General features: G+C 32.4%; 1 protein-coding gene and 1 long non-coding RNA gene across 3 annotated transcripts; one reads left to right on the top strand and one right to left on the bottom strand.

The window, feature by feature from the left end:
- Positions 1 to 800: 800 nt before the first annotated feature.
- LOC113516644 (transcription initiation factor IIB) lies at positions 801 to 11,632 on the bottom strand. The gene is made up of 5 exons (XM_026901095.3): positions 11,537 to 11,632; positions 11,211 to 11,321; positions 9,354 to 9,654; positions 8,229 to 8,585; positions 801 to 7,475 (listed from the first exon to the last, which is right to left on the bottom strand). Exons 1-5 carry the CDS (start codon positions 11,551 to 11,553, stop codon positions 7,314 to 7,316), a joined length of 948 nt encoding a protein of 315 aa, XP_026756896.1. The 5' UTR covers positions 11,554 to 11,632; the 3' UTR covers positions 801 to 7,313.
- An 8,840-nt stretch (positions 11,633 to 20,472) lies between these two features.
- On the top strand, positions 20,473 to 23,844 carry LOC128202253 (uncharacterized). Of its 2 annotated transcripts, XR_008253680.1 has the most exons (3): positions 20,500 to 20,574; positions 22,856 to 23,013; positions 23,463 to 23,844. It is a non-coding gene; the product is annotated as an uncharacterized LOC128202253 (long non-coding RNA). The 2 variants fall into 2 exon arrangements; XR_008253681.1 differs by lacking the exon at positions 22,856 to 23,013 and having other exon boundaries at positions 20,473 to 20,574.
- Positions 23,845 to 27,905: the final 4,061 nt, after the last annotated feature.

Below are 27,905 nucleotides of genomic sequence, written 5' to 3'. Positions count from 1 at the left end.
GCTACAACTTGAGTTATACCCTTTCTCACTAGAGGCACAGAAATAATTCAATTTTTTTTATTTATTTATAAACTGTAATTATTTTAGATTTTCCTCTTTAAAATCTTCGGTATTTTTTTTTCACCATATAAATCTTAGATAATTACAAAATAAAAGAATGCATGAAACCTCCTTTATTTACACGTTCGCGTTATTATTTTTATCTATGTGCGTGTTGTTATCCAGAATGTGGTACGTATTTATTATGGAAATGAACTGAATCGAAAATAAGGGGCCGATGTTGACATGACAATATAATTACGGTTTTTTAAAAATATAATGTACTTCTTAAATTTACTTGTAGACTTTTTAACGAATTTTTTTTTCTTGCCAAATGGCAGAAAATTCAAATTCGAATCATCTTTATTCAAATAGTTAACAAACACTTTTAAATCGTCATTTTTTTTATGAATGCAATTTAGACGACATAAAATAAAGTTTTCAAAGTAATTTAAATATGTATTTAAAGTAGAATTATATATTTGAAATAATAATGTAATATTAAAATAATAATATTATGAATAATTATATATATGAAAGTGAATTTGTTTGTTTGTTACCTGTTAGCGTACTATATAAAATTTGATATATACGCACTATATAGGTACTATTTGTTGTTTCGGTCAGTGAACATATCCCAAAAATGCGGACTTACTTAGTATGAACCAAAAATGATACGTTACAACTCAGTCAACCATACCTATACTACCACCAAATAATCGACATGTATTCTACGATAAATAAAACATAAATATTGGGTATTTTTTTTTTATATTCCATTTATTATTAAATCACTTTTGAAATAAACAATAGAAAATGTAAGATACACGAAAATTTACTACTTTCAATTGAATTTAATGAATATGTAAACAAACGATAATTGACCGACCATATAAAAATGCTGATGTCCAATAGAAATAAATACTTGGTATTTTGAAAAACTAAAGCGAATAGGCGTTATTTAAGTTTGCGTGTTACACTCTAAACTCATCGTCACTTAAAATGAGGTGAGATCGTAGCCAAATGCTATCAGATTTAATATAAAATGAAACAATACTGATTGAATTGGATTGAATGTTATACAATTTGGTACAAATTATATTTACCTACACCTAGAGAATGTTTCTGTAATATTTTAAAAAAAAAATGATAACTTTTTATTGTTATGTTGGACATAGACTGTATAAACCTTAGGTTATAAAATAGATTGAATATAAATAAGAGAAAATATAATAACCTATGTGCTGGAAGCTCTTTTAGTGGAACTACGAAGAAAATAATTTCTAATTATTTTTGCGTTTTAAAGTGGAATTAGTTTTAATGTGGTTTATTAGAATTAAGTGTACTGTAAATGATAAAACATAAAACAGGAAAGTCAACCACAAAATTGAACAACTTTCATGCAATTAGGCTGTAAATACCTTTAAACGTAAAATTCTAAAATAATCAGAAATATTTTTTACAGAAATTGGTAAAAAAAATATCTATTTTATTTCCATTTCCTCGAATTGAAATTTCAAATTATAACAAATACGTGAAAAAATTTGCTATTTTTGCAACTTCAATTTCATACAAATTCAAATCTGTCACATGTACGTTTACAAAACACGCACACTAATATAATCATTTTTATCTCGTTTTTGTTATTACTTTGCCAGTCTGTCAGTTCATATTACTATGTTTATAACATAAACATATATCGACACGTTTTTATGTCCATTGACATCTATATTCTGTGTTCCATATTCATGTGTTAAATATTTCCTACCTGCTCACAAAGGGACGCCGCGAAGAACTTCATAAATCGGTGTCATCACACCCGTCACATTAGTATGTGTAAAGGGCTCTTAAGGAAGCGCACACACGCAACTCAGGCTGAAAATTAATAGATTTTCAACTACTTCAAAAAGAAGAAGGTTCGGTTTCGGTTGTATTTTTTTTTTTTATGTTTATTACCTCATAACTACGTCAGTTCTAAACCGATTTGGAAAATACCTTATTTACCTGAAAGGATATACTTACAGATTAGTACCATAGAAATTTTATCAAAATCGATTTAGTAGTTTAATTTTTAGACCAAAATAGATAGATAGATACTCTTTATTGTTTCCTCCAAAAGATTACAACAGTAAACCTATTATAAATATAAACAATAACAAGAAATAATCACAATGAGAAAACAATGGGCGACCTTATCGCTAAAAGCGATCTCTTCCAGGCAACCTTTGGATGAAAAGGAATAATTATAAACTGTTTAATTGGAGGCACGATGAAGATCCTATTATTAGTAAATATGGAGATTTAATACATGTAATAATTGATTTTATCACAAATAAAGTCGGACACAATCTTCAATAAGCTTTAATAATAAACAAAACTATAACTTTTTGCCGGCTACTTCGTACGCGTGGATTTCAAAAGTAATGAAAATATGTTCCATTTCTAGTTGACGTATCACAATAAAACTTACATCAGACAAAAGAAAAACACTAACTTTAATAGTGAAAAATAATATTTATTATCCTAATAGGATTTAGAGTCTAAATCTTTAATTATTGTCTAAAATTTAGACTTAAATATTTGTTTAAAATTTAGATTACTACAAAACTAAATGGAAACAATAAAGAGTATCTATCTATCTATCTATTTTGGTCTAAATACTAAATTACTGAACCGATTTTGATAAAATTTCTATGAGAACCATCTGTAAGTATATCCTTCTAAATAAAAAAATATCTAAATCGGTTTAGAACTGACAGAGTTATGAAATAACTAACATAAAAAAAATACAGTCGAATTGAGAAGCTCTTTCTTTTTTAAGTTTGTTGAAAAGAATTAGTTCTATCGTTTTTTTTTTTTTTATTGAATAGGACTAGTGTCTTACCAGCTTTAATGACAGCAAAAGGGCTGCTTGGACAGTTTGATCACGTGTCGCGATGTCCTGAGGGCGCCCGAATCGGGTCGCCCAATCAGTTAATGGTATGCGTGAATAGCGTAGGACTTAATCCAAATGTGCAACGTTTGTTTTCCTTCGGTGAAAGTATTAAAACTACTGACTTGTCCAAATTCGAATGTACGAGGTGAAATCGAAAACATTCGACTCATTTTATGGTAGTTATGTTCTACCTATGAAACTGTATATTTTTCCTAAGGAGATATAGTTCACGAAATGGGCATTTTGAGTCTCTCATACCACAAATAATATAATACTATACTAGCCCATACTTTTTTTTTTTTTTTATTGAATGAGTGGTAACCCCGCCTGCGCTAATGGGATACGCTGGAAGCACCAGTGAAGGGTGATCGATGAGGATGAAAACAGGCCAGTTAGCCCATCATGATGAATCATCATCTGGAATTAATCATGATAGTTTCCAGGGGGAACCGCGAGGAGATCGACCTGGTTGGATATATTGCTAACAATGGGATTCTTAGTCTCCATTACTAACAATCCCTTTCCCCCCTACTAGCCCATACTAACAACCTACCCAGCTCTCAAGTTTTTGTGGAAAGCTCAGATCTGTACTATTTCGACCCTTTTTTATTTGGGAGCAATGTTCGGTTTTATTTTTAGAAACATACTGATTATTTATATTTCGTCACATATGTAATTAAATAATATAAAATAAAAAAAAAAGTTTAATAGTGAAAAAATTTAATTACGAGCTCAAACCTACTGAACCAAATAACAGCCAGCTGTCCTTGCATATGTTACGATTTTAAATGTAGGTCATCATCATCACCATCACCATAGCCGTTATCTGGCCACTGCTGAAGATAGGCCTCCCCAATAGATTAAAGCAGTCCTGAGCCACCTGCATACACGGAGTGCCTGCAATGCAATGTAATCCCTCCCTGAAAATTACAATATTTTGAGGGAGAAAGGAATTGTTAGCAATGGAACTTGACAGCCCCATTGCTAGCAATATACCCTATTGGGTCGACCTCCACGTGGTTCTCCCTGGAAACCATCGTGAACAATTCTTGTTGAATTCATCACGATGGGCTAACTGACTTGCTTCATCCTCACCTATCATCCTTCACTGATGCCCCGACGGTGTTACCATTCCATTATCACCCATAAAAAAAGTACAATATGTTAGTAAAATTACAGGGTAAGCCAAACTAACACCTTAATCCTCAAGAATATTCTTTATTACCCCTCAAGAACAAGAATGCCCGAATGTGTTGATATCGATGCATAAACGTCACAGCATTCAATGGTACCCATAGGACTAATCATCAGATGGACCATCAGTTTCTTTGCCTATCCAAAATTGTAAAATAAGTCATTTTTCAAATTCCGAAAAGAGAACACAAATTAAAAGACATTATAGGTTTATACTATATTTATTTTGTGGCATTCCTCTTACTTAAAACTAATTAAACTTAATTATTATACAACCGGTAATAATACACCATAATACAAATAACAACATATCGCGTGATAAAGAAAAAAGTTATGTATTTTTACATAATTGTTAGGCACAATATTTTTTTTTCCATAATATCGTCATAGTCGTAGAATACTGACGGATCTTTATATATATTCGTCAGATCCGTCAGTATTCTACGACCATGACGATATATTGTTTGTATCTATTTACGACTACAGTACTTTTAAAAAATTAAAGATTGTGTTCCACAAACAAAACCTACTGCAATTGTGACGAAATCAGTTATGTTGGTCTAACATTTAAACTACTAAATCGAGTTTGATAAAATTTCTATGGGACCAATCTGTAAGTCTATCCTTTCAGATAAAAAAATCCAAATCCGTTTAGAACTGACGGTGTTATGAGGTAACAAACAAAATACAACTTAATTCTTTTTGAAGTCTTTTAAAGTCAGCCTGTCACTTGGTTTGCTTCATGTGAAATTTCACAATTTTGAAATAATATCATTAAAAATGTATTTTGATAATTTCTTTAAAGAGAACAATATAATACAAAATAATACAGAGTTAGCAGTTACTTTACGTAAACAACTTGTAACTTAGATGCAAATAAATTTACATAAACAGTATGCAATTAAATATTTTTTGTGTTACCAAAATTAATCTCAAACCTATATATACCTATACAGTACTCGAATGATATATTTGAAGAGACCAAATCTGTGTTCCATAGCAAAACAGCTGCTTGGCAGCAGAAAATTAGCATCCTTATACAGTCTTCTTGTGGTAAAATCTTATTTATTTGTCACACATTTGTCACATTTTTTTGTCTATATTTCACGCGTTATTTACATAACGCCCCCGATATGTAACTTCCATTGATACAATATAAACTGCATTTCTTTCAAAAAGGTTTTCAATTTTGAATTTTTTTTTTTATATATCTTTCTTTATATATATTTTTATGTATGTATTTCTTTTTAGTACTAATGTTAACTGTGTTATTGAATGTAATATTTTTTTATACAACTTAGAATGGCAAACAAGCTGACGGTCCACCTAATGGAAAGTGGTAACTGTGGCCTATGGACATGAGCAGTACCATGGACATAACAGAGTATACTGTTTCGCCCATGATACCCCCCCCCCCATGCGTTGCCATTCCTGAGGACTCAGGTGTTATTCCTCTGTACCCTGTAAATTCACACCACATCCCACCCTTCAAACCGAAACACAGCCATGCAAACACAACTGCTTTACAGTTGAAACACGATAATAAGTATTATGATCAACAAATGCATCATTATACATTAGAAGGTTACTATTACCTCATTAATTAAAAAATGGAATACATGAAGGCTTTTTTGTCTCGTAATTATGATGTATCACACTATTTAGAATCTTACATACAAAATACTAAATAATATACTTAAGTCTAAAAATATGTGGGTATTTTATCTTAACATGTACATATATAGGTGAATAAGAGATTTTTATTATATACAATTTTCTTTAAACATATTTAAAAGAAATTATCAATATAAAACTCTGTTTTTTCTTTATTTGGCGTACATTGAAATTGTTAGCCAGTTTATTCACAAAAACGTCAAATCTCTCATAAACTGAGCTAGCTACTGTTTTGTCCTTTTTTTATGCACTAATCTCTCAATTCAAAAGTCAGTGACAAAACATTGCAATAGTTGAAATAGATTTGTAAGAAAATTTTAGGTTTTTATGAATAAAGGAGTAAGAATCTACCCACGTTATAGTATATAAAAATTTGTTAAATCAATAATTCAAAGATGACAAAATATTATTTGCCTCCTATAACTAACACTTTAACGTGATGTGTTAATATGGGAGACATAAGATTTTTTGTAGTTTATCCTTTGGGAAAAATAGTAAGTTTTACACTGGTAGTTTCCTTAATAGAATGTTAATTTATATATATAAACAATCTTAGGATATCTTTTCATCAAATTAATCATTTATGTCATAGTTTTATTAGCTCTTTTTTTTTTTCACATTATATAAATTTCAATAAAAATCAAGCCAATATTTTTTTATTTACTCTAAACACCAAATAAGAAAAAACAGTCTGTAACATAGTATTATATCAAGACTCAACTGTAGTGTCAAATATAAAGATCCATACTATAATGGTCCTATCATACTTATAAATAAAATGGGCATATAGAGCCCAAAAAAAAAACATATGGGCCTACTCTGAAATTACGTAAAGCGAATATTTGGGTACAAATAATATTCAATCCAACTTTGTCTGTTTGTGTACTTCAAATTATTATCGAGCCAATCCAAAGTATACTATGTAAACCATAGTAGCTTAAGATATATTAAACTTCCAAAATACAAATCAGCCCATCCGAAGTCTGTACCATTCATCTGATACCAATGAAGTTCTTAGTAGAAAATGTCCATCCTTTGAGATGAAGTTTTAAATTTGTCATTTCGTAGTAGGTCCCATACAATTTAAACGAGCAGCAAATGAATTTATTTCTTACATGTGTCCATTATCATACCATAAGAAAGAACAAGACACAGGACATCACTGTCTCGCTCTGTCACATACATGTTTTATTGAGATATAAGTATCTACAAATAGATTTGTTTGCCACTTATCTTAAAGTCTCCTCTAGACAAGATACAAACCAATCTATTGGTAGAATCGTATCTGTCAGCGCTTATATGAGAAAGAATGAGACAGCACACACCATTCTCTCATTCAATTCAATAGATTCATCTATACTTTGTCTAGAGGAGTTGTTCATAACGTTTTTCTAGCAACTAAGTGATAATACATATTAGACACCTACCGATCAATTGTATTTCGAGTTGTGTGCCCAACTGGAGATATAATTTACATTTGTGGCAGGGCCTCGATGGGTATCGCAAACTTGAAGTCTTCGGGGAAGAGTTTCGCCGCAAACGGATACATCAGCTTGTACGACTGCCGAATGGTTACATCTGCAACACCGGCGATGTCGCCTATCTCTTTTTGACTGCGCTTATCATCTGATGCCTGGAAATAAATTATTTAATATCAAATCTATATCTATAAGCTTGAGAAATCAAACTAATCTTCACTATCTTAAGAACAAATCATCTCTCCAAATTAAAAAATAATCCATCTTTTATACTTGCAGAAAACTACCATAATAAGAAAATATAGTATATTTTTTTAATAGGGTATCTTACTAATATAATAAAATTGTAACAGGACAATATCTGCATATGGGAGAGATTTAAGAAAAATTAATATAATAGGTCGTCTATAATGGTTGTCTTGTATCAATATATATATTGTTGTTTTAAAATAATATTTTTAGAAAGTTTGTATACATGTATGTTTATCATCAGGTATCATACAAAAAACAACTTTTAAATTTGATATGTTTTTGTGTCAGTCTGTTTATCTATACAGTCTACACAAAAACTTAAAATTTGATATATATCTCATCTTCCTGAGAGTATAACTTAAAATCTGGTGAATGTTTCATAATGTATGTACTTTATCGATTTTCCTACTTTTTGAAATCACGCGTACGAAGTAGCAAGAACCTCATATTTTTCTAAAAATTTTATATATATGGATACTTACTACTTTAAAACAGTCCATGGCAATCTATGAAAATTTAAGAACAATTTAATAATGTTACTAACTTTTCTCTTCAGATGCGGATTTTATATTAATATTATTGACAAATTTTTGTTTGAAACTATCTTCTATACAAAAATAAAAACAAAAAAAAAACAATAAAGTCAAATAACTTACTTGTGACGCCATATAAATAGCGGCAGCGGCGACCGATATAGGACTGCGGCCTGACACTATATCCAGTTCCCCAGCTTTCCTTGCTATATGTGTCGCTGCCCTTTGTACTGAGTTCGGAAGGCCGAGATTCGAGCAGAAACGAGACATGAAATCTGCAGTCGTGATGAGGTCCACAGAAGTCTCCAAAGCCTTGAGGATAAGCTTGAAACACCGGCCAATTTCTTTTTTGCTTATTTTGCTCACAGCACAGATTTCTTTGAAGGTGCGCGGTACACCTTCTTGGCGACAGGCAATATAAAGACAGGCAGACGCAATGGCGTCGTTGGCTCGGCCCTTTAAATTTTTTCCATCGTGTACCTGAAATCATAACATGTTATGATATTATTAATGTATCATGTACAAAGATCATGTCCCATAAAATAACTGAGTTCAATTGTTCTAAAACCAATAATTTTGATTTAAAAATTAAGCTACTATACCGATTTTGATAAATTTTCTATGCAAACAACCTGTAAGTATATCCTTTTAGATAAAAAAGAATTTTCCAAATCTGTATACAACTGACAGAGTTATGAAGTAAAAAAAATATAACCTAATTGTGAACCTCCTTCTTTTTAAAGTCGGTAGATAAGAATAATTGAATTACATAACATATAATAAACATATTATTTTAATTTTATAAATGTTTCCTTTACACTTTTAATGTTTTAAAAAATATGTGTAAAGTTTAATATTTGCATGACATATTTATTGTAACAAACATCACTGCAACAGTAGTATGTAGTACATTATACTAAGTCTATGCTGCAACATAATATTTAATAACATTTTAAATTTAATCCAATGTAACACATATTCAAATACTTTATTACTGATTGTATATAGACATAGATGGAGTTCAATGCATGTCATTCATTACAGGTTTTATCTATCAAAGTACAGAATTGAATAATGCATAATTCTATGTATAAGAAATATAAATAATATTCATATGCCAACTTCAATGCAAATCTGTTGTTTATGACGAACTGACAAACATGAAAAATCTTGTGTTTACAATATTACGATAATATATGCCTGAAATAAACAATGAAATCTTATCATTTCCATAATTGCATTTAGTACCTGTTTGAATAAGTTATTAGCTCTATCAACAATGGTCTTTGGCAAATTAATTCGGTCTGCCATTGTGTTTATTTCTCGGAATGCATTTATGAGTGCTCTGTCTGTACTGCTGATATTTCTTCTGTTCTGATACTTGGATACACCAAAACTGTCGAAGGACGCATCACCCCGGCCTGGTCCGATGATTGTGGAAAGATCCCCTCCAGATAGCAGGGGGTTCTCTGGACCACCGACACGAGATGGGTCAACACCAGACTTCTCATTGCTAAACGTACGCCACTCTGATCCGACATCTATAACTCTGAAATAATGAATAGTAATTGCTCAATTATTACCCATGTAGCAATTATGGCTTATGGAAAGGAAATATGGTCCTACATGTTTGCCCCTATGCAAAAACTTCAAATTACTCAGCAGGCCATAGGGATGATTATGCTCAAAGTTTCATTGTGTGATAGAATCCGAAATGAATTTATCTGAAAAATAATCAAAGTAACTGACATAGCCCCAAGGACAAGCAAGATGAAGCGGCAATGGGCACGTCACGTAGCTCAAAGAACCGACAACTGATGGGGAAGAAAGATTCTTGGGTGGCAACTACATACGAGCAAACAAAATGTAGACGAGCCCCCACTAGATGGAACGACAACCTCAAATGCATTGCGGGGAGTCAGGTGGCTGAGGACCGTTCCTTAATGCAGTCTATGGGGGGGGCCTTTGTCCAGCAGTGGACAGATAATGGCTGAAATAATAATGTTGATGAGTTGCTAAATTATGGTTTAACATATTTATATTTCTCAAAGAAACAAATTCATTGACATGGGAAAATACAAGTTTTACAAATACATTACAAGTGATAATAGAAACCTACCAAACCACAAATCTTGATTTTAACGCCATCTAGTATTTTATATGTCTAATTTTGTTTAGTGACAACCATCTTAAGTATAATTTCAAAGGTACAAAATGGAAACAAATTAAAATCAATGTTCATGTGGGTAGGTATTATAAAATAAGAAACCAAACTACACAGACACAGCTCCAACTATGTGTACAACTTCAACTATCATCTACTATCATTACAGATGCAGTTATTATCCAATATATCAATTATACATTTCTTAATGGAACTTAGAATGACAAACAAACAAGTTGACAGCCCACTTGATGGAAAGTGGCAACCATCTGCATCAAATATAAATAGCACCATGAATATCACAGAGGACATAATACTGAGATCTCAGATGTTAGACATATATACATACAACATATCTTTGTTATTGTTTATTAGACATTAAATAGTTATCTGCCATATGGTCCTGGCATAGAATGAGCCACTCCTTCTTTTCCCATAGGTGTTGTAAGATGTGATTAAGAGAACTTAATGGTCGAGGAATGGACAGCAATCAGTTTTAATTAAAGGACTGAAAACACAGGAAACCATTATTCCCAATTCAAAATTAAAATTTTCAGACAATATACTACACTATGAACATTTTTAATATCTGGCAAACTGATATCATTATATGAAACTATGTAGCATGAAAATAAGTTATCAAACACATAGTAATGCACCCAACAACATAAGCAGCGACATAGCTACATAATGCATTTTAATTAAAAGTGGCAACATATGAAAATGCATAAAACTTTAGATACCTCACTATCAATGAGCCTATACATATCCTTCCTGTTATTATTTCGTTATCGTTCTTATTAGATAATTACAACCTCTACGAAGAGAAATCAGTTGAATTGAATGAATTTAAATTGTTTGAAATTATAATTTTCTAATATTACAAAACTAATTAATCACGGCAAAATTATTTCGTAAGTATTCAAAACTTATGGACTTACCTATCTCCAACAACGAGACCGCATTCCGAACATATCATGTCACCTGCCCTGTAATCTTCAATAAGCGGTGCATCAGGGTGAGCATAGCAAACCACCTTATTTGCTTCACTTCTAAAAACACAAGAAAATGCTTGGAGTCAGTAACGTAAACTCAACAAGTAGAAATCGCACCATCAGGCAACTTTACCGCGCTTTAATACTTTAGTTTCATTACTACAAACAACTTACTTATTAACATAATGAATAAATATATTATTCGTGTGATACAACAAAGAAATTACTTTTCTAATAATGCGACATAAATAAAATAAATTAAAAAAACAGACCTCGACGTGCTCGCCATGATTGTCAAATTACTGAATTCATAGATAAATAATGTTTTTCTTTATAAGTAGAACGTAGTAATTTGACTGCTTGCTCTGTGTCATAAACACAGCTTCATAGACTTGGAACCTTAATGTTTAACTACCATAGACAAAATATAATTGAAGTGTAGGTATTCTTAATATCAATTAACATTAATAAAAAATAATATAGTATTTTTCATTTAAATATATATTTTTCGTACATTTATTAGAAAAATCTATATCATAGATTGTATATTACAATAATAACTTTAAGTAATAGTGCCATCTAGCGTTGGTACTTGTATACTGCAATTTTATGGAGTAGCCAAATGATGCTAGATGGCGATATAAACAAAATAATTATAGTTCAGAGGAATTGGTTGTGTATCACGCACACAGAGTAAGTACATCAATACATTTGGAATTATGGTAGTACCTACCGGAACGCAAATGATACATAAAATAAGCAGCTCATGATAATAAAACCAAAATTCTAATTTAAATAAAAATAAAAAAAAACGTGTCTAAAACATTGTAACATTATCTAAATGTCACGCTTCTGACGTTCTACAAGAACTTACAAGGTCACTGGGTGAAGTAAAGACCCAATTACAGTTTGCATCGATTGATGACCAACTAGTTATATGTATCTATTTATATATAATATAACGAAATGTAATAACGTAGTTGTAACTGTTGCAACGTTTCATGTTTCCTTAAATTATTACAACACACATATCCAAATACTAATTTACCCTTGTTGACGTCACATTTCTGTCCGATATTAATTGTAATTTCATTTGAAAATTGTAAAAAAGCTAAATAAAAAGGATATGATCTATTGTGTCTCTTCGAGGTATGTTTGAAATTAATTTCCTTAAATCGATTTTATCTGAAAGGCAAAATCTTAAATTAGAATATATTTAAAATAGTAATACAAATTTTAGTAATGATTCTGATTTTTTTTTTAATTTTCTGCTTTATATGACCTTTTTACTTAAATTCGCATTTCATTTTAAAACAAGTAGGTACTTCAATTGTCCGAAAATTAACATGAATGTAATTCGAAAATTAACCCAATCCATATCATAAATAATTATTAAAATCGATCCAAAATTGTAGAATATTAGAATAGGTATTTCGTATATCTATTTTCCTATTCATTCTGTATAGTATTCTTTGTAAAGCCATTAATATAATATAGTATAAAATAGTATTAGTATAGTATTATATTATCTGTGGTGAAACTATGTTATATACAAAAAAAAATACATTTTAGGAACCTACTCCTTTTTTTAAATCTTTTAAAAATAATTTGGCTCTCAATTATAAAAATCACAAATCCAAATATTAATCGGCGAATTAGTTGCAGTTTAGAGTACCCGAATAAAAGCAAATGGATATGACAAATAACATTAAATGGGGGGAAAAGGATTGTTAGCAATGAAGTTTGACAGCCCCATTGCTAGCAATATACCTTATTAGGTCGACCTTCACGTGGTTCCCCCTGGAAACCATCGTGAACAATTCTTGTTGAATTCGTCACGATGGGCTAACTGGCCTACTCCATCCTCACCTATCATTCTTCACTGGTGCCCCGCCGGTGTATACCGATAGCGCGGGTGGGGTTACCATTCCATTATCATCCATTTAAAAAAAACACATTAAATATACTGTAAGTATACACAATATATATAGATACATACTTATTATGCACCTATGTAAGTCTATACTATTATGATAATGTCACTATTTGCAGCTTGCAACTGCAACAGACAACAGGCCAAAAATAGAATAATTGGCGAATTCCAACGGCTAGATGCTGTATTTCGCAACAAAAATAGCAACACAAATGTATAAATTAACTCGACACTGTCTTCATAAAAAAAAAACAAAGGTAGATATAATTCTTAATGTTGACAGCCAGTTTTGTATGGACAGAGTGAGAAAAATTCTTTTTTTTTTTATCCTAATTGCCTATGGGTCAGCGCAGGAAGTATATAATATCAACTAAAAGAAAAAACAGTATCGGACTAAATCTGCCCACCTGATGTAAAGTGGTAATCGTCGCCTATAGACATGAGCAGTACTATGGACATAACAGAGTATACTGTTTCGCCCATGATGCCCTCCATGTGTTGCCATTCCTGAAGACTCAGGTACGTCTTATTCCTCTGTACCCTATAAATTCACTGCCATAACCCACCCTTCAAAATGAAACACAGCGATGCAAACACAACTGCTTCACGGTAGAAACACGAATGGGACAGAGGTGTCCAGGCAAACGACTTTTGTACAAAGTCTCCCAATTAGGTAGGTTTCTTACATACTCGTAGTTTGCGACTGAGTACTTAGTCGTACTCATGACAGGGTTTTTTTTTAATATGTGATGTTTTTTTATAATGTAATGGTAAGTTCGCCTGCGCTAACGATGTACGCTGCCAAGGCACCAGTAAGGGATGATGATAAAGATGAAAAGGCAGGTTAGTTAGTCCGTTGTGATGAATTAAAAGTATTATTTATTCTAATGATTAATTTGTCATATGATGGATGATTAACCACTCTATGATCTCTACTCTATGATCTAATTCTTAAGTGACAAATGCGGTTACTGCTTAGACGGACAAAGCTTCTTTGCGGTCCGGGAATCCCAAAATTGAATCACAACCTAAATCTATGAATTTTTATAATATTTTTTCTCCCATCAAAACAGGTGTAAAATACAGAAACAAACTAACATCGAAATGGTACGCTAAATTCGTACAGGGGGGAAAGGGATTGTTAGTAATGGAGACTGAAAATCCCATTGCTAGAAATATACTCAACTAGGTCGACCTCCTCGCGGTTCCCAGTGGAAACTATCATGGTTAATTCCTGATGAATTCATCATGATAGGCTAACTGGCCTGTTTTCATTCTCATCGATCACCCTTCACTTGTGCTCCGCCAGCGTATCCCGTTAGCGCAGGCGGGGTTACCATACCATTTTCACCTATCAAAAAAAAAAAAATTCGTACACACTGAAAGGTATATGAATTAAATATTCTTTTTTACTAACATAGTTATCTAAGTCTTGTATTAACACGAAATGGATTGTGATCTAATTAAGGAAATTATTACTAAAGACAATGTCTGCCAATTTTTTTATTTTTATGTTCATTTTTTATTCGATGTATATAGTATGCACATAAGTAACGAGAAAATAATTAACTTACCGTGTTTTTTGTCGTCTTGTCTCGCAGTTCCGGATGAAGTCGAAACAATTGTCGGAAACGACAAAAACACAGTGAGTTCATTATTTCCTGTTGCAATGTATGTTGGTTGTAAAAGAGCCATACAAGAATTTTTTTTATACAACTTAGAATGGCAAACAAGCTGACGGCCCACCTGATGGAAAGTGGTAACCGTCGCCTATTGACATGAGCAGTACCATGGACATAACAGAGTATACTGTTTCGCCCATGATACCCCCTAATTTGTTGAAATTATTTCGTTGCCATTCCTGAGGACTCAGGTGTTATTCCATTGGTATTTTTCAATACCCAGTAAATTCACGCCATAGAGATCCCACCCTTCAAACCGAAACATATTGCTAACAATGGGGCTGCCATGCAATATTGCCGATAGCTGCTTAGACTACAATTCTCCAATGTTGATAGTCGCACGCATAGAAAAATTTCTAAATACTTCTAAACAACTAATTTGTTGAAATTATTTCAGTTAATAATATATAAGTTAATATTCAATTCCTAGTGAATTTGTAATGATAGGTTAACTAGCGTTGACTGACTTCATCCTCACTTATCATCCCTCACTAGCGTACTGCCAGCGTATACCGATAGCGCGAGCGAGGTTGCAATTCCATTTTCGTCTCATAAACAATTTATAAAGTTGCCAATTGAGTGTAGCTCCAAGGGCACAACAACTGCTTCATTTTCTCACAATTATTAAATAAAGAACACTAATAATAAGAAACTGTTGGAAAACGATATTAAATTTAAATCAAGTTATTTTTAAACTGTGACTTCAGTCATCCAGAAAAAAAGATAAGTCGTTTAAAAATACAATACTAAAAAGTCACACAAAGGTCGTGGATTAAGTTACGAAAATAACCGTCAAGAATTATCCCTACGTCCCTTTGCCTTAAGGCAAATAAAAAGTTTAATTCACGGCTCTTTGGGCTGCCAATAAAAAAAAAAACTAGTAATATGAAATGTAATAGGTAAAGCACTAACGAATATTCATAAACAGTGGCCGAGCGTTCCGAATAGGGTTTATTGCTCAAATCCTTTTACTATTAAGGGCATGTAACAAGTAGTAGGGCCTAGTTTGTGCACGTCCACCGGTTGCCCTTGGCTTGGACGGGACAGCTTTTAGGTACTGCCGTCGTCAAAATTGATTTATTATTCATTGTTTTAGTTAATGTGAGCATGATTTTTAAATTTGCAATATGCTACCAATTTACGATATACTATTTAATTCTTTTATTTCTCCTCTTCTCTACTAGGTAGTCTGGAAGAGATGCTTGAACTTCTTGAGATCTTTTGTACTTTTTAAACTCTTACTTACTCGTACATGGGTGTCATATTTTATGACGCCCATGATACGGTTCGTGTACTTGTATATAGACGACAGCTACCACTTTCCTTCAAGTGAGCTATCTAATTATATTACATATTTCATTCTCATCTGTATGTATAATTATTGAAAATAAGTAATATAAAATGTAAATGAAAGACGTCATTTTCTTTTGTTTCTTTGTTTTTATAATTTGAAATTGTAAAATGTGATCAAGACTGTGAAATAATTTAATTGTTATAATTTCAAATCAAATAGGATTACACTTACCTAATGCCACTGCTGAACAAAGGTCTCCCCCTATTGGGAGGTTTTTTTTTATTTAACTTAGAATGACGCACAAACTGTCGGCCCACCTGATTTAAAGTAGTAATGCCTGTAGAAAGAGGCAAAAGTAGTACCATGGGCATAACAGTTTTGCCAGTAGTTGCCTCGCACACGGGTTGCCAACAGCGAATGCCAAGTCGCGTGTCAAGTAAGGCAACTTTAGGCTTTGATGATGTTTTAAGAGAGACGATATTTCCCATCCCTCGGCCATTAAGTTCCCTTAGTTTCATCTTATAACACTCACGGAAAAGGATAAGTAAATTTTGTCATCATTTTGCAAAAACATGACCAAATATCAAAAAATAAATACGATTAATAAAATATAACAATTATCAAATAAATTTTACCACTCATCACGTATACCAACATTTTTTTATATTTTTTAGTTCAGTTATAACGTAAGTAGGTAGTGTCAATTAGTATACTGTAGACATTTTGCCGGTGACTGTACCATGCATTGTAAACACAAATCAAATTGTATTTATATTAGCAACAAATAAACGTTACTTTTGCAATATGTGAGGTTTGTATTAGCAAGTGGCTGGTCTTGACAAGTGACTAGAGTATCTTGAGTCAAGTTCACACGCTAAATAGAATTATTTTGTATTATTATATATTTATAATAAACTACCGCTAAAAATAAAAAATGAAAAATTAAATAAGGGGGAGGGAAAAGTAAATCGACCTCCACGCGGTCCCCCCTGGAAACCATCGTACTGAATTTTTGGTGTTCCGTATATACACCTAATTCCATTATCATCTATTAAAAAAAACTAAATAAGTTTAATAAAAAACTAAAATAATATCTTATTGAAAAATGTTATTACTTAATACATATTTAATGTAGATAAAAGATAACTAGGAATATAAATAATAAATTAAATATATGTTGGGAATTATCATTGTATGCTCACTAACATTACTATCGCTATTATTGAATTGCAATATCCAAGTTGGTACTAATGTAGAAATAGTTTTATTAGGTTAATTAGCTCATCATCGTGAATTGCTTCCATCGACAAAAATTAACCACATAATTATTTCTAGAAGTAACCGTGTGGATTGACCCTACAGGGTTCAATTTATATATATGTATCATCATCATCATTATCATCAGCCTTAACTGTCCACTGCTGAACATAAGCCTCCCCTTGGGAAGTTTTGCCAGTAGTTGCTATGCTTTGGCAGGCGGATTGGCAACCGCAGTTAGGCGGGGGGAAAGGAATTGTTAGTAATGGAAACCGAGAATCCTATTGCTAGCAATATACCAAACCAGGTCGACCTCCTCGCGGTTCTCCCTGGAAACTATCATGGTTAATTCCTGATGAATTCATCATGATGGGCTAACTGGCCTATTTTCATTCTCATCTATCACCCTTCACTGGTGCTCCGCCAGTGTATCCCGTTAGCGCAGGCGGTGTTACCATACCATTTTCACCCATCAAAAAAAAACCGTAGTTAGGCTTTAAAGATGGTTTAAAAGGAACGCTGCTGTCTATCACTCGCCTTCCCTAAGTCGCCTCTTACGCCACCCAACGGGAAAGGAAGAGGTTGCCTATTCTATGCCGAGACGGATATATAGATAAAGAAAACACCCAAATCAAATTATAAATAAACATACTCATGAATACAAATGTTTGCATTTCACGTGTATCGAACCCACGACCATCGGAAGCCAAGGTCGTCAGCGTTCGGTCAACATTAGGTACATGTATAATTTTCACAGTTAGCATAAATTGACGCGGTCAATGACCAACCATTTCATGAAGTCATACCCAGACATCCGCTTGTGTCAAGATCCTAGTTCAGTTCTCCTATAGTAACAAACATATACTATGTATGTACATAATGGTAGATACTACATATCATATAATATAATATATATAAAATAAGTAAATAGATATATAAAATAGACAAAAGTATAAAGAATGTAAAAAAGAGCGTTACGCACACAATTTTCACCAAAATTTCGAGTATGATTAAGAAAATTTGCTATAAATAATAAAATATATAAATAAGTTGATGAGATAAAAACAGATTAAAAACTTAAAAAAAATTACGATAAGTCATAATTTCCTTTATACTTGCACAATATTACAGATTACTATTTTTTTACCCGCTACTTCGTAAACATGAATTTAGAAGTAGGAATACCAATTAAATAAACTGCTTCTACGTGACGTATCAAGATGAAACTTACCACAATATTTTAATTTACATTTTCAGTAACATAATAATGAAAACCACATCCAAATGGGTGCAGTATTTTTTGCGTGATGCCGGAACAAATACATATATAGATAGAGAGACAAACAAAATTTCTCGAACATATTATTTTGACATCTGTCGGTCTTATTAAAACTTCATATTAATTTTTCCTAAATACAGACATCGTCTAGTTGAAATTTTATTATATTGATGAGATTATTTAATTATAAATATGAAATTTAATTTTGTTTTTTATCAGTTTATTTCTTATACTTATTAAAATAAAATATAAAAAAAAATACTATTATAATTATTCACATCTGAAACTCTAATTGCGTGAATCCAATTTTCACTTGACCAGTTTTTCTCGAAATTGATTCTTCGTTATTCCTAACTCAATGATAAACACGTAATTACGTATATAAAAAAAAAAAACTCATCAAAATTCTCAATGTAATGTTTATTTCAATATTTAATAAGGACAGATCTCAAGATAAATCTTATTTATTTACACTTTATTGCACCATTTATAAAAATTAATAAATACAGTAAATTTTAATAAGAAGTGATACAAAGGACGGCCTTATCTCTAAGCAATCTCTTCCAGACAACCTTTAGGTAGATGACATTGAGAAAAAAGAGTAGATAGCGGACTATTATAGAGATAATAATATATACAAACATTTATGTATATGTACACACATATAAACAAACAAATATATATATATATATAAACATGTACATACTTAATAGCACACATACGACAGGAAAGAATGAAGAAGGAAAATGAAGAAAGAACTTAGTATTAAAGGAAGAGATAGTGGGACTTACAGAGGTTTTGAAGCTTGTGAGAGTTTGAGAGCACTGAATAGAAGCAGGTAATGAGATTCACAGGTGAACTGCCTGGACAGTAAATAAGTTAGAATAAAATACAATATTGTTATTTGCTATTCGACATTTGATTTTACTAGGATTTCGTTTAAAGTTGAGCAACATAACACCTCGTCGATAATGACTAACTGTTTAACAAATAAGTTAATAAACAAACTTTAATAAATCACCATTCTTATGGTTTCGTCATGGAAATTTTACAATATAATCTAAAACATGTACTTAACGTGTAGGTACATATTATATTATAATTTTCTCACAGATTTAGCATTACTGTGAAATAGTAAAAATAAAGACTATATATATTATTTATATTATAGTTTCGAAAACGGTCAATTTCCCATAAATTTGCTTCGATGGACCAACTGACCTAACTTTAACTTCATCATTTCATTCGCCACTGATGTTCTGCCGGTACCATTCCATTTTCATTCATCATCATCTTCCTGCCCTTATACAAATTATTTGAGATCGACGTAACATGATTTCATTCTTATTACACAAAATTTTGATTTCTCATTTTACGACCAGCCTAACATCAACTATTCTTGGGAACTATTGCATTTTCATCCGTAAAACTATACATAAACACACGAATTGTACATATAGCACGATGTGTGTAATAAATAGGTTACTAAAAAACAGATGAATAGACTAAAACGTAAGAGTTCAACAATGTTTTTTGTTTACTTGATCGTTAGAACTTAAACTGTCTTCAACTCTAAAACCCACATAATCCTTATACAATAATTCCAAAATGTCACCCTGCAACTTGCAGAATATAAATATGTAGGTAAATACATAATTTTTATCTTAAACTATCCTTGCTTATTGCTTTGACGTAATAACCGATAAAGTACTTGTACTCGTACACTGACTGGATAATTACGAGTGATTAAGAAATCTATGCCAGCATCATTAGGTTCTTATTTTTAAACGGTTGTAGAAAACAAACATAATGCTTTAGACATTGAACACGTGTGGTACGTTTCAAAGGTTTTCCCCTTTGCCAAGGTAAACTAAAAATAATAATATTTTAATTGCTTTAAATAGGGTAGGTCCCACTTGTTACACACATACACAACCTATGTTAAATAAAGTTTCTTAAATCTATTAGCCATATATAGAAAAGCAGGCAAATATTACGTTTAAGACCATACTGCATCGATAAATAATTCAAGCATCGATAAGCGTTTTAAAAAGGAAAATACTCTTTTCTTAAAGGTTACGATGTCGTATCGGTTCGAAAATACTGCTGCTGGAAGTTAATTCCAAAGTGGTCGTGCGTGGAAAAAAGTTTTTAAAAAAAATTAAACTTTCGGGAACACACAACAACGCCATTTTCCTACAACAGTATTCTATATCTCATTATAAATTCTACATATGAACTAATATCGACTTATTGCAACAAATTTTTCACAGATGACATTATTTCCAGAAAAGAAATATAGTTGCAAATTTGTCTGTGTGGTGAGAGTGATTGTTAGTAATAGGAATAAGCAAGCCCCATTACTAGCAATACTCGTATGCCCAGGCAGATCGAACTTTACGTGATCTCCCATAGAAGCCATCGTGTTTAATTCCTATCGAATTTGTCACACTGTGCTAACTGACCTGACTTTTCATCCTTACCTAGTATCCTTCAATGAAACCCCGCCAGCGTATACCAATACCGCAAACCAGACTACCATTTCATTAAAAAAAAAATATAAAAATATCTGGGAGCACAACTTTTTAGGTTAATAAATTCAAAAAAGTTTCCTAAACTGCCCACCAAAACTCGAACTAAGAACTTTATTTACGCAAAGCAACGTGCCCACCACTGCACTACGGAAATCCTCATATCTACTGGCGAAGGTTACTACTTTTCGTTAGGCAAACTATTAGCTTTTTGCCATTCTTTTTACTACTCGATCTAGGAAGCTGTTTGACAGGTAGATTCTATACAAATGTATATAATTACAAAAGTCTTTTGATGTTTTCCATCGACTTTGAAAAAAGAGATTCTCAATTCGATTTTATTTTTTTATGTTGGATACCTCATAACTCCGGAAGTTCTAATCTGAACACATTGGTTCTAGAGAAATTTTATCAAAATCGATTCAGTAGTTTAGTTTTGAAATAAAAATAACTGGTTTTGCCACAATTAAATTCGCTTTTTTGTGTAAACCAATTTTTAATGATCACTGAAATGGTAGACTACGGACTTCATGCGGACGAAGCCACAATATTCAGCTAATATATAATATGGTGTGTAAACAAAACATTCTTCGTTTACTTATTCGCTTTATCGACGTGACTAATTTTATATACTTGTCCTGTCTGTAAATAACGTACCTTGACACGTCACACTTCAAGGTTCAGCCGTATCAGTTGAATCAGACGGAGGCGCCGAGCCTTCCTCGTATTCACTGAATGCGCATACGAACCTGTGAATCATAAATGAACACAAAACATTGGCTCATAATAATATTTTAACATATTGCCGTGTATCCTAGCATAGAATAGCCCACCATAACCCCCCAAAAGGGAGGCTTATTTTCAGCAATAGAAAGTTAAGGGGTTATATGATAATGACGATGAATTGATGATATTATCTACGGAATCGAAACATGATCCTACACGGTTGCCCTTATGTATAGGTTTCGGTCAACAGTGAATTATATAGGGAACTATGTTCGGAAATCTTTGTGTGATGAAATTTAAAATAAGAATATCCGCAGAAGAACCAAAATGGCCGACATAGCCCACAAAAGCCAGCTGAAATGGAATGATAATAGCTGATATGAAGATGACGATAAATTATTGATATTATTGTATTATTAATTATTATACATTACTCTCTATAAAATAATAAATTATAAGTGGGACAGTAGCACATTGTTGAGCCTTGTTTCATTTCGTACAGGTAATAAAAGAATACAAAAATTATTTTATATACCAATTTGTAATAATAATATATCGTATCACAATCCAATTATCCGCATGTGAAGAAAATATAACAATGTATGCAAGGACCTTGAAATTTTTTCAACAATCCTTGCAATGTATGTAACATAAGGCTGCCAATTTGTTACTTTAAATTTATAGCCGTCATTTTTTTAATGTATATAATATCGAATGTTATGCAGAGCAGTTATTGGAGTGCAAATTTAATGCTGTTTTATGTAATATTTATTTTATTAATGTATTAATTTGCAATCTGTTGCCTTGCTATAAATAAATAAATAAATTATATCTAATCCCACTATCCATACTAAAATTGTAAATGTGAAGTTTGTTTGTTACTCCTCAGCGCCTTCACAACTTAACCAATCGCTATGAAATTTTGTATACTCTATGGAATGGAGAAGTGTATTAGCTACTTTTATCGCGGTAAGCGAACATATCCCGGTCACGTGGACGAAGTCGCGGTAAAAACGAGTAACATTATAAATGGGAATTTATAAAGAGGTATGCATGGATGGACATTTGTTACGCAATCACACGTAAATAGCTGACAATTACTTCATTTTCTCGAACTGTATAACTATGTTAAAGTAAATGCTGTGGATAACTATAATAGGCATGTGCTTTAATATTTTATTGTATTTAATGTTTGTTATATGTGTTATAATGTAATATGCTTGGTGTTCTTTTAAATAAATAAATAAAGATTTGAAGATTTTAAGAAGATAAGAACCAAATTGTACAAATTTGGCACACGGATAGATAAAACATAGTGCACATAGTGCCTTATTTAACCATTTATACAAACAATTGTATATATATATATATATATATATATATATATATATATATATATATATATATATATATATATATATATATATATATATATATATATATATATATATATATATATATATACACAATAATTAAACAAAAATGTCTTTTTACAGAACCAACAAACAAAGTCAAAAACAACAAGATGAAAATGTCAAATGTTTCGTAACAAATCAGTCACTTTGCATAATTTATGAATATCTCAAAATAACTTCTTTCAGAAGTTATAACTTTAAAAGTCCAACACAAAGCTAAAAGGTCATTTATTATTTACGTCACAAGCCGGCGCGAGGGCTGTGCGAAGTGTGACCTGTGACAAAACGTGACAAACAAGGATTCCTGACGTCACTTCGTCGCAAATTTAGCCGAAACAAACGTCATTAGAAGCTTGTCAACTTCACTTGTTACTGCAATATACTTGGAATAAACTTTTGAACCAGTTCTCGTTATTGGAATTGGCTGACTTCTACAAATAAATATCACTGAATAAATGTGAAAGTGTGTTTATTTTAGTGTCTATTTGTTACCTCTTCGCGTTTTAACGACTCAAATGGCCATGTTTTTTTAATGTTTTTTTTTATAGGTGAAAATGATATGGTAACCCTGTGCTAACGGGATACGCTGGCGGAGCACCAGTGAAGGGTGATAGATGAGAATAAAAACAGGCCAGTTAGCCCATCATGATGAATTCATCAGGAATTAACCATGATAGTTTCCAGGGAGAACCGCGAGGAGGTCGGCCTGGTTGAGTATATTGCTAGCAATGGGATTCTCAATCTCCATTACTAACAATCCCTTTCCCCCCTTTTCAATGGGTGATAATGGAATGGTAACTCCTCCTACGCTGTCGATTTATACTGGCGGGGTACTAGTGAGGGATATTAGTGATAAAAGCAGGTTAGTTAGCCCATCGAAATGAATTCTACAAGAATTAACCAAGATGGTTTCCAGGGGGATTCGCGTGATGTCGACCTGATAAGGTATATGACCAGCTGAAGCTGTTAGATCTTAATTCTCAACCTATACCCAGTGTACCCTATATTGCCAGCAATGGAGCTATTAGATTCCTATCAGTACCAATTCTTTACCCCTTACGGTCGTTATATTTGGTTTGTCACATCAGCACTTCCTCCGGTGTTGCGAGTGCTCATGAACAGCAATAGTCACTTACCATCACATGAGCCGCATGCTCATTTGCCTTCTATTTTATACAAAAAACAATACATGTATTAGAAGGAAATAATGCAGCAGTCATATATGAAAATTGGTATAAGACATAGAAAAAAATTAACAAAAACGCCTGTATAATAACCACCTATAAATGTGCTTTTTTTAAACCTATAAAGGTCAAATTTTCAATCAAAATAATTGACATACTTCCGTAATACCTTGAATACGATGTGTTAATATGAATGAATGAAAATAAAAAAACATATGTCGATTTGTCAATGTGGAAAATAAAAAAAAATTATCCCATGTCTTATTCAGTAATGGAAAACTAGTGAAAAATACAGAGGGGAGATCAGAATAACACAAAAACTACAAAAAAAAAACTATTATCGCCCTATAAGTGCTAAAAATCATTTACAGTAAACTAAGATATTGCAAGACGACCCAATATTTCAAAATTAAAAAAAAATATGTTGATTAATCGTTAAGCAATATATCCGTTTCAGAAGATAACGCAATGTTTCATAATAGTGAAATTCATAACATCAAGCAACAATGCCAACTCGAACTCGACTGTCAAGGTCCTCTATTGAGTATTGCTGTTTCATTTTATTAGATTTGAATTAAATTATAATGTTTAATGCTAAAAGTATATAATAAAATAAATAATAAAACTCTCCATTAAAACACGTAGGTCACAATCACAGCTAGTGTTTACTAAAATTATAATTAAAAAGATCAGATATTATTGTTTGAGAAAATATTTACTATTTAATCAATTATGAAATTTATCATACACGAAATGTTTCGGATGAAGAAAAACATAATTTAGATCTTTTTTAACGTCGGCAATAAAAATCATCAATAGAATAGGCCACCAATTCCTTTTCCATGAGTGTCGTAAGAGGCGGCTAGGAGAGAGTGAGGAATGGACAGCAGCGTCCCTCTTAAAACAGCTCCAAAACCTAACTGCGGTTGTCAATCCTACTGCCAAACTTGGCAACTACTGGCAAAACCCCCCAAGGCTAATGTGAATAAAAATCAAGTATATAGGTACTCATCATCATTTAATCAACCGTTAACTGTCTACTGCTGAATATAGGCCTCCCTTATAGGCCTTCCGCACTGCGGAGATCGTCAACGATATCAGGAGAAGAGAGTTACCATGAACTGATGTCAATGTATTCCATGGTGCTATTTATATCTACAGGCTCTTATCACCACTATTCCTTAGATAGATCGTCAGTTTGTTTACCATTTGAAGTTGCATAAAAAAATACAGGATATAGGCACAAATAACTATCTCTGAAACGGATTAGTCCGTTCATAGGTTATAAAAATATTTGCAATGTAAAATATAAATAGGCGCCAAGTTGACAATAACAATATTTATCTTTAACATATTATAGCATAATAACATATGAATTATTGAGGTAATATTTAAAGCATTTCTTTTTAAATATGAGCTCACGATAACGGCCAGTTCACGACCTATTGCATCTCGTATCGACGTTTATTGTGTTTCCAGAATACTTGAGAAAAGTTAAAATTTCCTAATATATTTTTATTGTATATATGATATTATATATATATATATATTTAAAAAATATTTTAAATATTTCTAAATTTTTTTGCGAAATAGCGATATCAATCATGAACACACACATCCATAAACGGCAGGACGTTTTATAGCTGGCATTGCAAATATTTAAATTTAGAATGTGAATTCTAGTGTTTAAAATATAGATTTTTGCTTCAATTGTCACTCAATAAATATTTTAATACTAAACATTATCAATTGAAAAAAAAAAAACATTCAGAACTCTGAACACTACTTAGTGACGTGATTAGTGACACTAATTAGTGACGTGATTACATAATAGGTACAATCGTAAACGCAAATTAGAAAAATTACGAATCTGGGGGGGACAAATTTCTCATCGACGGCGATGCGTTATGCCACGGGTCACGTCGTGTCTCCCCTGTTTCCCCAAATGGCAAAAAGAGGGCAAAACACCAACACTCATGTATGGAAGCGAATCGTGGGTATGGCAGAAGAAGCATGAAAGTAAGATAAATGCTGTACAGATGAGAGCTTTGAGAAGTATGTGTGGTATTACTTTAAAAGATAGAGTAAGAAACAGTGTGGTTAGAGAGAAGTGTGGACTGAAAGACGATGTAGTGACAAAAATTGAAAAAGGAATGTTGCGTTGGTTTGGTCATTTGGAGAGGATGGATGAAAGAAGAATTACGAAAGAGATTTATCGAGCAAGAATGAATGGAGATGTCGGTAGGGGCCGCCCTAGACGGACGTATGTCGACCAAATAGGCGACGTGCTGAAGAAGGGCCAAATTAAAAGTACCCGTAACCGACGAGCGTGTATGACAAGATTGATGAATGTGGAAGAAGCGAAAGAGGTTTGTTTGAATCGAAGCATTTGGCGTTCCATTGTTTCTGCCTACCCTAATGGGAGACAGGCGTGACAGATATGTATGTATATGTATGTACGAATGTTCCTTTTTTGAATATCGCTTAAAGACGTAAAGAATAAAAAAATTGTCTCCTAATTTATTATTAATCATGATGTCTAACTGCTAGACAAAGGTCTTCCCTGTTTCCTTCCAAAAGTTTTTGTGCATATCATCATCATACTGTCACGATATAAGCCGTTATGTATTCACTGCTGAAAATAGGCCTCCCTTATAGGAGTAGGATTTTTGCCAGTCGTTACTACGCTTAGTAGGCAGGCTGGCAATCGCAGGTAAGCTTTTCATGATGTTTTAAGAGGGACGCTGCCCACCCCTCGACTATTAAGTTCTTTTAATTGCTTCTTACCGCACTCATGGGAAAGGAAGGGGTGGCCCATTCTATGCCGGGACCACACGGCAATCTTGTAGATATATTCTTATTATATTGTTGTCTTAATCATAATAATGGTAAGTAAAGAAAACATGTACTAGCAATCCTATAAAAGTAACAAGGGATAATGTCCCCCAATTAATATTAGCTAATTACAACCCACACGAAGAGTCAGCTTGCTCCAATTTGCCCCCGCAAATCTCCAAACAATCCGCGAATACCTCTCTAATTGGTCTACCTAGTTTTCCTTGGGCTTAGTTCTCGTATGCAGTGACCTTAATTTAAATGCAATAGTACTGATGCAAGATTGCATTTCGATTTCTTATTATATGAAGTAACCGTTTTCGATTTTAAATGAGATGTGAACTGTGTCACTTTATGATTTTCACTTTTATTGAGATGAATATATTTTGAAAAGTATCGTTGTTCTGTGCGTATCGCAGCGTCTCAGCCAATGAAGCGCTTGACTGCAGTCCGGAGATCCAAGGATCAAATCGAAGCCTAAATCTCTTAATCTTTAAATTCATAT

The sequence above is a fragment of the Galleria mellonella genome, unplaced genomic scaffold (genome assembly GCF_026898425.1).
Source record: "Galleria mellonella isolate WM207_F2 unplaced genomic scaffold, CSIRO_AGI_GalMel_v1 utg83, whole genome shotgun sequence".
Classification (NCBI taxonomy): domain Eukaryota; kingdom Metazoa; phylum Arthropoda; class Insecta; order Lepidoptera; family Pyralidae; genus Galleria; species Galleria mellonella.
The sequence above is the reverse complement of the archived record's forward strand: the minus strand, read 5'-3'. Positions and strand labels throughout refer to the sequence as shown.